The sequence below is a fragment of the Pyrus communis genome, chromosome 3 (assembly GCF_963583255.1).
Source record: "Pyrus communis chromosome 3, drPyrComm1.1, whole genome shotgun sequence".
Lineage (NCBI taxonomy): Eukaryota > Viridiplantae > Streptophyta > Magnoliopsida > Rosales > Rosaceae > Pyrus > Pyrus communis.
Genome location: NC_084805.1, coordinates 24,495,991 through 24,510,135, shown reverse-complemented (window position 1 = coordinate 24,510,135; position 14,145 = coordinate 24,495,991). Strand labels below are relative to the sequence as shown.

Sequence of the window (14,145 nt, the reverse complement as noted above, 5' to 3'; positions counted from 1 at the left end):
CACCGGTGCAAATGTTTCCTTATAATCTACACCAAAGGTTTGGGTGAAACCTCGAGCAACAAGTCTAGCCTTGTGTCTCTCGATAGATCCATCAGCTTTGAATTTAGTCTTGTAAATCCAACGACTTCCAACAGCCTTCTTTCCTGGTGGTAGGTGAACTAGGCTCCAGGTGCAATTCTCTTCCAGTGCACGAAGCTCTTCTTTCATGGCTTGGTTCCATTGTGGGAGAAGCAATGCTTCTTGAAAGCTTCTTGGTTCATATTGCTTATCAATTTCACTGAGAAATGTAGCATGAGATGTTGAGAACTTACTAAAGCTGATACATTCATTGATTGGATGTCGTGAGGCATATGTAACATAGTCCTGCAACCTGACTGGAGGTTTTCTGATTCGAGGAGGATTTCTTTTAATCACCTGAGACTCTGTAGAGGGCGGAGAATGATCAGAGTAGAACTCGTCTTCACTCTCACTGGCAGTAATTTGGTCAGTTTGAACTTCTTCACAATCTGGACTTACAATGACTGATCTATTTTCCAACATCGGATAATTAAAGTTTTGAGGGAGTGGGAACATGTCAACTAAATCCTCCCCCTGACTTGTAAAATAGGGATAGTCTTCTTCGAACTTCACATCTCTTGAAACTGTGCACTTCTTAGTGACTGGATTGAAGCACTTGTATCCCTTTTGAGTGGTCGAGTATCCCATAAACACACACTTGGTTGCCCTGGCATCTAGTTTGTCACGGTTCAAGGTTTGGATGTGAACAAAACATACACAACCAAACACCTTGAGATGTGTCAAATCCATTTTCCTCCCCTTAAGAACTTCATATGGAGATTTAAACCCTAGCACACGACTTGGAAGTCGATTGATGAGATAAGTGGCAGTAAGGATGGCAAACGACCAAAATTTCTTTGGAACGTGCATGTGAATCATGAGAGCACGAGTTTTTTCCAAGAGATCTCTATTTTTCCTCTCGGCTACTCCATTTTGTTGGGGAGTCCCCACACAGCTGGTTTGATGTATGATACCCTGAGAACTTATGTATTGAAGCATGTTGTTGGATAGAAATTCAGTGCCATTATCTGACCTTAAAACCTTAATGTTTGATTGAAATTGCGTTTTAACATGCATGTGAAAGTCTTTGAAAATGGTAGGGACTTCACTTTTTGATTTCATAAGATATAGAAAACTTGTTCGAGAGAAATCATCAACAAATAGAACAAAATATTTAAAACCTTCCATTGATTCAGTTGCAGGTCCCCATACATCGGTGTGTACCATTTCAAAAGGTTTACTTGTCCTAGACATTGAATTACCAAAAGGTAGCCTAGTAAACTTAGAAAATTGACAAGTATCACAAGTAGGATAAGGGTTACAAAAAATTGGAAACAGTTTCGACAAGACAAGTTCAGAGGGGTGAGCTAATCTCCTATGCCAAAGTTGATTTTCATCTATGGACTTTGATTGAGCTTGAAGAGCCTGAGTGAAACATGCATTCTTGCACAGGTAGTAAAGTCCATTTATGAAGACCCCTTCACCAATCATCTTCATGGTGAGAACATCCTGAAACATCACTTTATTTGGTGAGAAAATAGCACGACAGTTTAGAGTGTTGGTGATCTTTCCAATTGACAAAAGTTGGAAGGGAAAGGTTGGTACATAGAGGGCAGTGGAAGGTGTTTTTTGAGAGAGTAAGTTTATTTCTCCTTTTCCCAAAACTAAGACATTTTTTCCATTTGCAACAGACACATGTGAGGGGCTTGAAAATTTTTTAAAATGATGTAAATTTGTAACTTTGTTTGTCATATGATCTGTGGCGCCTGAATCAATTATCCAACAATCAGTTTCAGTACTAGTTAATAGGGCAGTAGTAAAGGCTTTGAGTATACCTGATGCTTCTCCCTTTGGAACTTTCTCATTTCCAGCAAGAAATCCGGCAAATTGTCCCAACATAGCTGTGTGACTACCCTCTTCATTGCCTTGACCATGTGTGCCTCCTCCGTGTCCCTTACTTTGTAGGTAAGCTGCAAATTCATTGATCAATGACAATGGATTGGCAGTGAACTCCATGGATCCTTGTGAGATAGTAGGAGCGTGAGCATTAGCAAGTTTTGCCTTGAAATGAGGTTGAAATTGTTGTGAGGACCTTGGTATCATCCTTCCATCTTTGCTGAACTTAGGCTTGAGTTCAGGATGAAGTTCCCAACACTTGTCTTCCTCATGACCAACACCATTGCAATATTTGCATTTTAGATGTGTGTTTCTTCCCTTGTATACCTTGGCTTCTGAGTTCTTGTAATTTGATGCATATGCCCGAGTCTCCGTTAATCTAGGATTGGGATCAACATTCATAACCTTCTTCCTTGCTTCTTCTCGTTGGATAGTTGCACAAACATTGTTGAAGGTAGGCAGGTCTTGACTCATCAAGATGTGACTCCTTAGGTCCTCGTACTCAGAACTCATACTCCCTAACAGCTGATAAATTTTGTCTTCCTCAGCTCGTTTTAGGAGAATGGTAGGATTTGTGGTATGAGGGAGATATACATCCAACTCATTCCACATGGCTTTGAGACTCCCAAGGTGTTGAACAAATGCTTTCCCTTCTTGTTGAGCACTGGCAATGTCCTTCTTTAATTGGAAGACCCGTGCATAGTTGTTTTGATTTCCATACATATCCTGCAAAGCTTTCCAAAGATCATGGGCGGAATTGGAGTAGCTAAAAATTTCAGCAACATGTTTCTCCATGGTGTTGAGCAGCAAGGACATGACAAGTTGATCTTTGCAGAGCCATGCATTGTATGTAGAGGAAGAACGATCTGGAGCTTCCACGCTTCCATTTACAAACCCTAGCTTCCCTTTGCCTCCGAGAGCTAGGGAAACAGCTCGAGACCAAGGAAGATAATTGAACTCGTTCAAGAGAACTGAACATAAACGTTGATTGGTGTTAACCTCAACGTCTGAGGAGTTTGGAGAGAGATTGTGCCGGGTTTCCTTATCATGGTTGACAGAACTTTCTTCAGTCATGACTTAGACCTTGAAAGAAAGAAAAAATTCGCAGCAGCAAGAATGGCAGAGACAGGTTACAAATGAACCTGCTCTGATACCATATAGAAATTATAGCTTTAATTTGTGATGTATATTTCATATATGCAATGTACAATGGTTCGGGTATATATGAGGAAGGAGACTAAGAAAAAACAAAAAAACATTCCCCTTAAAACAAGGAATAAAACAAGGAGTAAAACAAAGAGTAAAACATGGAATAAAACAAGGAATAAAACATTCCTTAAATCAAGGAATAAAACATTCCTTAAATCAAGGAACTCATTATTTTCAACAAAGTACCTGATTAGATTTCTTTTTTCTTGGTAAGGCTTTTTCCAAAGCACTCTTAATTCTTCATTTTCCTCAATGAGACGCTACTTTCTCTTCGAATACTAAACCCTATATTCCACCATACTTGTTGCAGGAATCACATGCTGCTTGTTCGGTATCAAACTTCATATTTTCTGTAGGTTTCAATTTCAAAGCACCTTCTACGTCATCATTTGGTTTACTCATTATATCATTCACTATCAAATTTTATCACAAAATTAAACCAATATTTAGAAAACTTGAGCAATAACGACAAAATAAAAAAGGTCCAGTTTTTTAGATCAACAACTCACTTGTTGAATTTCTACAGAGGCAAGCCGCTATCTAATTGCAAAAATTTCATAACCAAAAAAATAATAATACAATAATGGAAGACTGACCTTTCGTTATTGAAAAAGAGTGACAATGGATGATCGACCAAGGCTCTTTTTCTTCAGAATTTCTGGAAAAAGGAGACCTGCAAGAGGTGGAAGATCGGTTTCAGAAGAAAAGAAAAGTCGATGAAGGAGTGAAAAGGCGTTGAACTTTTACCTTGATCTGCGTGAATTTTTTTTACAAGTTAAAATGGTTTATGTGGAGTCCCACACCGGAATTATAATTTAAATATCATAATCCTACCTCAACTAACACCTAACACATTTTGTGATGAAATTTCAAGGATTGAATAAATGGTAATTATTAAATTAGAAACAGTATCGGTGTTAAAAATGGATCATTAGCCCGTCTCTCTGATAATTTTATAATTCCTTAGCCACAATATGAAACTAAATGATCAGGATGTTTTGATCCATTGGCTCTAAAGGCTTAAGATTCGGAGATGATCTCAATCCGAAGAGATGGGCACATGGGCAGAGGCAGTTGAAGGCTTATTTAGGCCTCTCATATTGACTAGTCTAATAAGGCCACTTAAGAAGTGTTTAGTCCCACTGTATCCAGTTGGCTAAATAGTCCAATCCTAGTTCTAGTTGAGTCAATCAAACACGGCCTTGGAGATCATTATTCAGACAACCGTGAAGTGGCTGCCACACCATGATATGATATGATTTTCTCCTCATTTGAGGAGGGGATGGAAAATGGTGGAACAATATAATGATGATGATGGAGCTCGTAACAGTATTTGACTATCTGAGAAATTGGGACCAAAATCGTGTCCTATATTGTAGAAAAGAAAACAGAAATCTTTTCTCGACCACTAGTTTGTCAAGATAGGAAATGAGGTCTTGGTCCTCCTCCTAAATTAATCAACTATATATATGTGGATGGAAAAATTTGTCTCCACCGTAAGGTGTAACCCAATGGCAAAAAAAGTTAATGGAATAAGTTTTTCAAAAAAAGTTATGGAATAACCTAATTAATAATTCATTTTGTTAAATACTCCTATTCATCAAATTGTATATGCTATTAAACGGATGTGGATGTGTCTACTTCAGGTTTAAGTAAGGAAAATGATTGCCACTGATTGCCAAACCCTACATTTTGTTTCTCGACTTAAGATTGATTAAATCAAAGAAAGAATGAAACGGACGTGAAATTGATATGATTGTGTGTGTAGAGAACAAATAGGCGTGTGAATTTTCTTTTGACTTAAGCCTACCATTCGATGCATATTTAGTTATAAATAGTTTGTCTCTTCTTGTAGATAAGAAGTTTTATGTTCATTTTTTATAAATGACAAATTTGATACTAATTTAATTATACTATCATTTTATAACTTAATCCAAATATTTTACCTTATCTTTTTTATCCAAAGCGATAGCGATATTTCTTGATAGATCAAAAAGAATGTCAAATTAGGTGAATTTCTCCAATGACCAAATCTTTGATCTAGAAATTAAAGCCAACAAACCAACCCTACATCGCAACCACAAACAACACAGTGCACAAGAACTAGTGGAACAAATCTGCCACAATAGATCAGTGGTGACATATATGTGACCGAGGAATACACAAAGCCATCAGAAAAGTGAGGCTACACAACCACTATGTGGCACAAATATACACAAACAACTAAGCTGAGAAGGAAACTACCGACGACTCATCTATACAGAGAAAAACATGACAGCTTGTTATGACCATCAATGTGCTCAAAAAAGAGACCGGTATGCTATATGTTATTATACAAGTAGAGAGAATTTTTATTATCAAGGGTCCTTCTACTTATACAATGACATATGAGGTATTGCAGGCACAGTGACGCATAATTCTTTTTATCATTAATAAATGGAGGTTTCAACGAAACACTCCCGATACTATTCATTTTTAACGAAAATAATATTTTTACTCTAAAAAATCACTCATGGTACTATTTACTTACAAGACATTTGTGACCTTTTATTAATACTCAAAATTTTCAAGCTTTTTTTTATTAGTTTTACTTTAATAAATTACACAAAGGTGAAACACTCTACCCGCATTGTCAAGAATCTATCATTATCTTAATAATGTCATTCGTACATCGCATATCATAATCTCTTAATTTGTTTCTAGCTATTTTGTTCATAAGTAAATTAATTTTGGCCGATTAACAGCAAACTACAAATTAAGGAGAAAATAAAACTGTAGTCTATGATAATTGGAGAACTGATATTAAAGTTTTCTTCTTCAATTTCGGTTGCTTCTAATTAAGAAAGAAAAGGTTAACAACTTAGTAACAAAACACATCAAAATCCATTGGATATTCATATCATGATGCACCTAACTACATAAATATAATTCATTACTTAATTAATTACAAGCTTAATCAGATTAGCACGGACAAAGGCATCATAGAGCACCTAGCAGCAGCAGCAGATGAAGTAACAGCAGCACCATACCCATAATCTGAACCAAAAGTACCATGTTGCCCCTGCTGCTGCTCCTCATCATCTTGCCCTTCCGGCTGTTGTGATGGCCCTACTTTCTTTCTCTTCTTCTTCTCATAAGCAATTCCCCTGGCCTTGGCCTGGCTGTCCCTGACCTCCCTCAGGTACAGCCTCACTGCTCGTGCCCCAAACGGGTTGGTCTCGGGCTGCCCGCCGTTCTCCTCAAACGCTGCCCGAAGCCTTCCAATGAGTGCGTCGAGGCTGCCCCAGGCCTGCCGCAGCGGGCACGGACAGGGTGCAGGAGGGTTAGGGTGCCCGTAGAAAGGGCAAGCGTCCGCATGGACCTTAGTCTTCCCGAACTGATCCAAATACCTAAGGAACTCCAGCACGTGGGCCCCGCTGCAACGGGACAGGTTCAGCGGCGGGCGGTGGTTCTTGAGGTACTGCCCAAACGTGATCCAGTCCCGCCGCTTCTGGGACTCGTACCTGCTCAGCACCGGCACCACGGCCGTTAGCGGTGACGGCTTGAATAACGGTCGGTGGTTGTAGTTGTTGGTGAAAGAGTTACTGTTGGTGGAGCTAGACCTACTCACTGCCGCAGCGGCGGCGGCTGCTGCTGCTGCCGACATGACACACAAAGTTAGATGGCTTTCAAAACGATTAATTGGTGCGATGGTATGAGGACAAAGTGCTGTGTGAAATGTATAAGAGAAGGTAGAAAGACGTGTAGGAATATATAAAGGGTAGGGGGCCGGGGAGGGAGGGAAGGAGAGGAGAGGGGATGAGAAGAGGTGGGGGACATAATTTCAGTGAGAAGAGACAAAATGGGGAAGATGACAAAAGTAGAAGAAATTTTTAAGTGTAACGGGAACATAAATGTTACATCGCATGTTTTAATAGGACACGTAGTGTACCATCCTGTATACCAGTTACATTAAAAAATCTCTCCAAAAGTAGGGTCCCATGCAAAGATAAAGGGTAATAACAAAAAAATACTAAATTTGTGAACAAAATTTACAAATTAAATGATATGTCATTAATAAAAATGAATACATCTATCAATGTTTAAGTAATAATCAAATCATCAATGTACATGTCATTTAGTTTACATAACTTTGTATACAAATTTAGCCTCTTAACATTAACCAAAGATAAAAACATTTAACACAAAGTTTTCAAATCATTTTTATTAGATTTCTTTATTATTATACTTAATATATAATGATAAATCTCTGTAATCTCTCTAAGTGATGACAGTTTGGATGTCACTTCAGCAACGTCACGTCATGCTTTCTATATACAAAACATCACCTTTATTACTTGCCTTTTCTCTCTCTAAATAAAAATTTTGTGTGGTCCGAAGTACCCGATAATTTGAGTGTATTCATTCTTAAATTTTGAGATATAATTTTAAACAAAGATTCAATTTCTGGATACCGACACTGCGGAGTCCGTTCTCTCTAACCTCTCACTCTCTCTCTTCCCCTCTCTTCCTTGTTTGAAATAGTGAAAATTGGATTACCATGAAGATAAAAATGTGATTTGATTAGGCAGTGGACGTGACTCGTCGTGCGGCAAGATCCTTTGTAACCTAATTCTGGTGCGGCAATCGGTGCTCCCTCTGACCTCAACTGATTAACTCACATGCTTTTCAGTTCCCAATGTTAAACTGCCTATATATGCTCACACTGCACATTTGTTTTCGAAAAGAGAGTAACAGTGCCTACTGTTTAAGGGCTAGCTAAGGACAGAACGGACTCTTACTATCCACAGTTTGTGCTCCTTAAAATTAGGGCAAATTTTGGATGTATCTATTTCATCCGATGAGGTTTCTCTTATGATTTTCTTTACAAGGATCATAGAGATCATCGTATCATTACTGTTTATTGTATATTGAACGATCAGTTTTTGTTAGATACTATTTGTATTTAATCTTAAATAGAAAAATTCAAAATTATGTATGATCACACGATGTGCGATAAACGATTACGATGTGAACATCTCTAGAATCTCCACAATTTGAATCCGAACAAAATCTAAATTCTATTTCATCGCAAATTATTTATATATCTCTCATCACGTATTTTTCTTTTATAAATATACAACAATTTGTGAGTGTTTAGCTTTGAATACAATTCGCAACATGCAGCATGCAAGATCCTCATATGCTAATTGTTTTTTCTCAAACAAGATTTTTGCTCCGTTCAATTCCTCCGGATCTTTGATGAATTATGGGGTCTGTATGTATGAATAAAAGTTAGGAATCAACTAACTTCAGCATATATATACACCATTAGATTCATTAATGTGATTCCACCTATTTGAAATGGGGTGTGTTCCTAATAACGGGAGGGCTTCTGACATATTTAATTTGACCTAATTAACTTCAGCATAATGTAAATGAATTTTGCAATATGTGAAAAATGTTTATCTCATTTCCTTATTGAATGGTAAAAGTTACTACTCCTCACATTGTATACAAATGACTACATCGCTCATCAATCATTTGTATAAGTTATGTATGATGCTAGACTTATTTGTGATACAAGTTATTTATATGCATGATTTAAATGGAGAACATTTAGGTCATATAATTTTTCGTGCAATAGAAAGATAAAAACAATAAAATATAGAACATATGAAACCTAATATTTTAAAAATTAGAGGGGCATAAAAATGGATAAAGGAACTAAAAAAGGTTAATAGATGAGGTAAAAGAAAAGGAAAAGAATCCTCTTCCTCAAAAGTATGGAGGGTAAATAGTAATCAAACATGATTATGTTTAGGGTTAGCATTGACTCTACAACCAGAGGCATTTTGGGTTGCTTGTTTGGAGTACAGATCCTCTTCGGATCTAAAAAATAGAACTTAAGGATTAAATGATCTAAACAGTTGAAATTTGATCTAATGATTATAAATAGAGAGCTTCTTTAAAATTATAATAATTGTAACCGTTAGATTAATTTTGAACAGTCTGAATTATTTAATCTTTAAATTCCATGTTTTTAAATTCGAAGATGATCTGTACTCACTTGTTTGGATCTTATTTATTGTATCGCACTGAGTTGGGTAAGAGGTGGGGGTGGCGGCGAAATAATGTTACATCATGTCAAACATGTCAGATCTAATGAGAGTCCTTTCTTTCTTTTCTGTCCACTTCTTCTGGTTGCGATTGGATCAATCATGCACACGCACACACACAAAATCGGATTTGGATCCTCTCCTGAGCTAATGGAGAGGATCCTCCTGACCCATCATCTTGAACCGTTGGATAAAAATTCAACGATTATAATTATTACAACTTTAAAAAGATTTTTTATTTGTAACCGTTAGATTAAAATTCAACGGTCTAAGATGATGGGTCAGAATGATCATCTCCATTAGCTCAGGAGAGGATCCAAATCCCACAAAATCCTCTTCTTTACAATTTTGCCAGATTTGGCGCTGGTTTTGTGTACTTGGGTCACCAAAATCTCATCTGCAAATCCCTTATTTTAGTTATGTGTTGCTTCTCTTTTAAGGATGACCATCCTCTCCGGCTCTTTGTGGAGATTTAGAAATCAATCAATTATGTATGCTCATTGTATATCGTACGATCAGTTTTTATTAGGTACTGTTTGTATTCAACTTTAAATAAAAAATTCAAAATAATATCTTATCATACGATTTACGATAAACAGACACGATTGATTAATTCTCTTGATCCCCACAAAAGGATCCGAATAGAATCCTAATGCCTCTTTTAAATGCTCAAACATGACACAACAGTCTCTCATCCTCCTATGCTTTTTGATCGACACCTGTAACCAACGTATCTGGATAAAGCAAAAATAATATTATTCACACAACTATTTTTATTTTTCACATACATCTCTTAATTTATGCCATTAGAATGAATTGAATAAATTAATGGCAAAAATTTAACAAATATGTGTAAAAAGTAAAAATAAGTGTAGAATATAACTACCAAAAGCAAATTACCTGCACGGGTAATTCCATATATGTGTTTTGACACAGGGGTAGTGTTAGAGAGATTGAATTTGTAGACAAAATTGTGTAAATTAAATGACATGTAAGTTAATAATTGGATTATTACTTAAACGTTGATAAACGTGATCATTCCTATTGATGACACATCATTTAGTTTGCAAATTCAATCTATATATTTAATCTTCCTAACATTAACTCTTTGCAAAACTATGGTGTAAAACTTCTTGTCACATTCATATCAAATCATAATTTTATATATTAAATATTTCACCTAACTTGATCTCTCTACGTATTGCCCAAGCCATTCCAAGTTTTCACCAAATGAGGGGACTTTCTTGGGTGCGTAGGAGCACCTAAGAATTTTTGTCAAATGAGTAGTAAATGTGGCCTTTGTGTGATGTGTATATGTGTATTTTTGGTGAATCACAGTATGCACTACTCTTAATTTCGAATTACGATTAATTATGTCAGAACTAAAGCATTGAGTTGTATACTATTATTATTTGGTCTCAAAGAAGTGAGAAAAATGAGACATACATTACAATGCATAACGAGCATTATGCTTCAACTGTGTTATTTTGTTGGGTAAATTATATAAAATTATCTTAATTATTGGGTCAGTCATAGTTTCATACCCTATCTTTAAAAATTTCAATGTTATACCTCATCTACAAAATTTCTACAATTTTATACCTTTCGTCAATTTTATGTCAGTTCTTCCGTTAAATAGTGACGTGGCTTGAGACGAGACCCATTTATTATTAAAAAATTAAAAAAATATTAAAAAACTTTAAAAAAAACATCATTTATTATTATTTTTTTTGCATGGGGGACCCACCCCCTTATCCCCTCACCCTTTCTACCCCCCTCCCGTCTTCCCTAAACCCAAACCCAGATCCCACCCACCCCTTCTTCCTTGCTGCCAGTCTCCGCCACATCAACAATCATATCCACCACTCCCAGCCCCTCATGCCTCACCTCCCTCAACGCCCTCTATCCGTCGCACCTGGACAAATTGAGCAACTTACCCACCGCGTTCTCCTTGCTTCTCAAGCTCGAGTCAGTCGAGAGATCCAGCAAATCCGCACCCACCCTCTCACCCCGCCACCTGCACGATCACTGCCATGGACCCTTGCACCCAACCACATGCGTGATCACAGCCGTGGCATCCTCTGCGTCGTCTTGGAGGGAATGGAAGGAGTCGAAAAGGGTTTCAGACAAGTAAGGTATGGCGTCGGATTTAACGACGATGGGGTGGCTGGAGAGTAAATTCGGGATCTTGGTGGCGGGGAGGGGGGGAGGGATTTGAGGGTTTGGAGGGGCAAGGGAAGGATTTGAGGGTTTGGAGGGGCAAGGGAAAAGGGCAGAAGTGGTATTGGAGTAGAGAGAGGGCCGGTTAACCCGGTTTGGTGAAGGCGGAGTCCGGCGAAGAAAAGATGGTGAGAGAGGAGGACTGCGGGATTAGGGACTCGGGCAATGATCGGCGCAGAGAAGAAAAAAGCAGGGTGGGTGAGATCTGGGTTTGGGTTTGGGGAAAATGGGAGGGGGAAGAAAGGGTGAGGGGGTAAGGAGTAGGTTCCCATGCAAAAAAAAAAAAAAATTATATATATATATACACACACATTATGATTTTTTTTTTAGTTTTTTAATATTTATTTAATTTTTTAATAGAGAATGAGTTCCGTCTCAAGCCACGTCTCTATTTAACAGAAGAATTGACAGAAAACTAACGGAATGTATGAAATTGTAAAAAATTCGTAAATGAGGTATGACATTAAAGTTTTTTAAATATGGGGTATGAAACTGTGATTGACCCAATAATAGAGGTAATTTTATATAATTGACCCTATTTTGTTCTACCTCTTAAAAAGAAAATGGATTTGGATCCTCTTCTGAGCCAATGGAGAGGATACTACTGATCAATCATTGTGGGCCGTTAGATTTTCATCCAACATCTATAATTATTATAACTTTAAAGGCATCATCTTATTTGTAGTCGTTGGATAAAAATCTAACGGTTTACAATGATTGGTCAGGAGGATCCTCTCCATTGGCTCAGAGGATCCAAATCCAAAGAAAATGGCCTCAATCAAAATATTTAATGCGATGACCAAATTCAATATCCCTTGTGCCGACACACGTGTCATGCTTAAAATTATGCAGGTGATTAGAAAAATGTAATTGGGCATGTGATAAAATTTGTTAAGAATGTACTTGATTATGGGAAAAGTCGTTACAATATTTTATTTAAGAATTAATTTCAGTTTACTATCATAAAATTTATTGATTTTCAATATTTGGTATATGGAATTTTTTTTTCATCCCAGAGTGGTACATAAAGTTATAATTTTGAGACAATTTTATAAATCTGTTAAGGTTGCTGTTAAATTTATCATTAATTGATAACGTGGCATCCATGTGGACAATAAGGACGCGACATAGATATTAACAAATAAAAAAAAAAAAAAATTTGGTTTTCTCCCTCACCCCTTCCCTTCACTCCTCTGCACCCACCCTTCCCCCTCCCTCTTCGACTTCACCCGAGCCCCGATTTCCAGCCTCAGCCGCCACCAAATCTACTCTCTCTCTTATCTCCTTCACACAGTCTCACCTTCTCACTCTGAAACTCAAACCACCAAAATGGCAGCCTCTTCACAATCTCAAGGCTCATCAGAGCCCCCAAATCCCTTGTTTTCTCCACCATCACTACGGCTGCCGCACCCAAAACATCTCTCTTCTCACCCAAATCCTCTTCCTCCAAAATCTCTTACACTCCCCTCACCCAAAACCCTTTCTCCGCTCATTCACCGCCGCCTTCAAATCCATCTCCGCCACCATTGCCGTTTTTATTCAGATTTTTTTGACCTGCCATGGCAAAGGCCGGATGACAAAGATCGGTCAAGGACTCAGCTCTTCCACTGAGCCTTTCGTCACGACATCTTTTACATCCGTGCAAACCCAAATCCACCCAAACATACCCCAACTTTCACATTCCCAATCATCATATTACAGTTATAGCTTTTGATTAACCAATATACATGAGTTTGCGCCCTTCAGCCGCAAGGAGAAATCAGATCTGTAGATATTATAACGATGTCGATCGAATTGATCTCGGAAACATCAAGGCTTCGAACCTCGATCGGTGTAAGAGGTCGGTTAGATGCATCTTCAAAATTTGAATCAAAGAACACAAGTACAAGTTGGTCAAGACGGCAAACGACCCTCTTCTACCTCAATGCAACTTTGTGATCGGTTACAAGGTGCTGCTGCTGTGCGATGGGAACGACGATTTCACGAGGGCGATCGGCAACTTCACGGCAGGGCTGTTGTAGGGTTTCGAATGATATCTAGGATTGGGGTTTTTTGATGTGGAGTCCTTGGATGGTGAGACTGCGTGAGGGAGATAGGAGAGAGAGCAGATTTGGTGGCGGCTGAGGCTGGAAGTCGGGGCTCGGGTGGAGTCGAAGAGGGAGGGGGAAGGGTGGGTACAGAGGAGAGGAGTAGGGAGGGGGGGTCAAAAGGGGTGAGGGAGAAGACCAAATTTTTTTTTTAAAATTTTTTTTATTTTTTTTTATTTTTTTAATATCCAAGTAGCGCTCAGTTATTGTATACGTGAATGCCACGTCATCAGTTAACGGCAAATTTAACAACCTTAACAGATGTATAAAAGTGTTTCAAAATTATAACTTTATGTACTATTCTGGGATAAAAAAACTTCATGTAACAAATATTAAAAATCAAGAAACTTGAAGGTAGTAAAATGAGATTAATCATTTATTTAAATAAACAAAATTTAACCATTTAAATAATACATTTTCCTTTTATATTTCTATAAAATACTGAAATTCAAAGTAATGCTGTTTGAAGAAAGGTCCTGATATTATTTCCTGGACGCGACAAAAATGAGAAGAAAAATGTTGCTCGTGAATGTGTTTGTTTCGGAATACTCTCTTTGTATTTATTCCACAGTTTTGGA

General features: G+C 37.6%; 1 protein-coding gene across 1 annotated transcript; it reads right to left on the bottom strand.

Annotated features, from left to right (window-relative positions):
* Nucleotides 1–6,026: 6,026 nt before the first annotated feature.
* On the bottom strand, nt 6,027–6,904 carry LOC137727782 (protein G1-like1). Its single transcript, XM_068466597.1, has one exon. It carries the CDS (start codon nt 6,806–6,808, stop codon nt 6,119–6,121), a length of 690 nt encoding a protein of 229 aa, XP_068322698.1. The 5' UTR covers nt 6,809–6,904; the 3' UTR covers nt 6,027–6,118.
* Nucleotides 6,905–14,145: the final 7,241 nt, after the last annotated feature.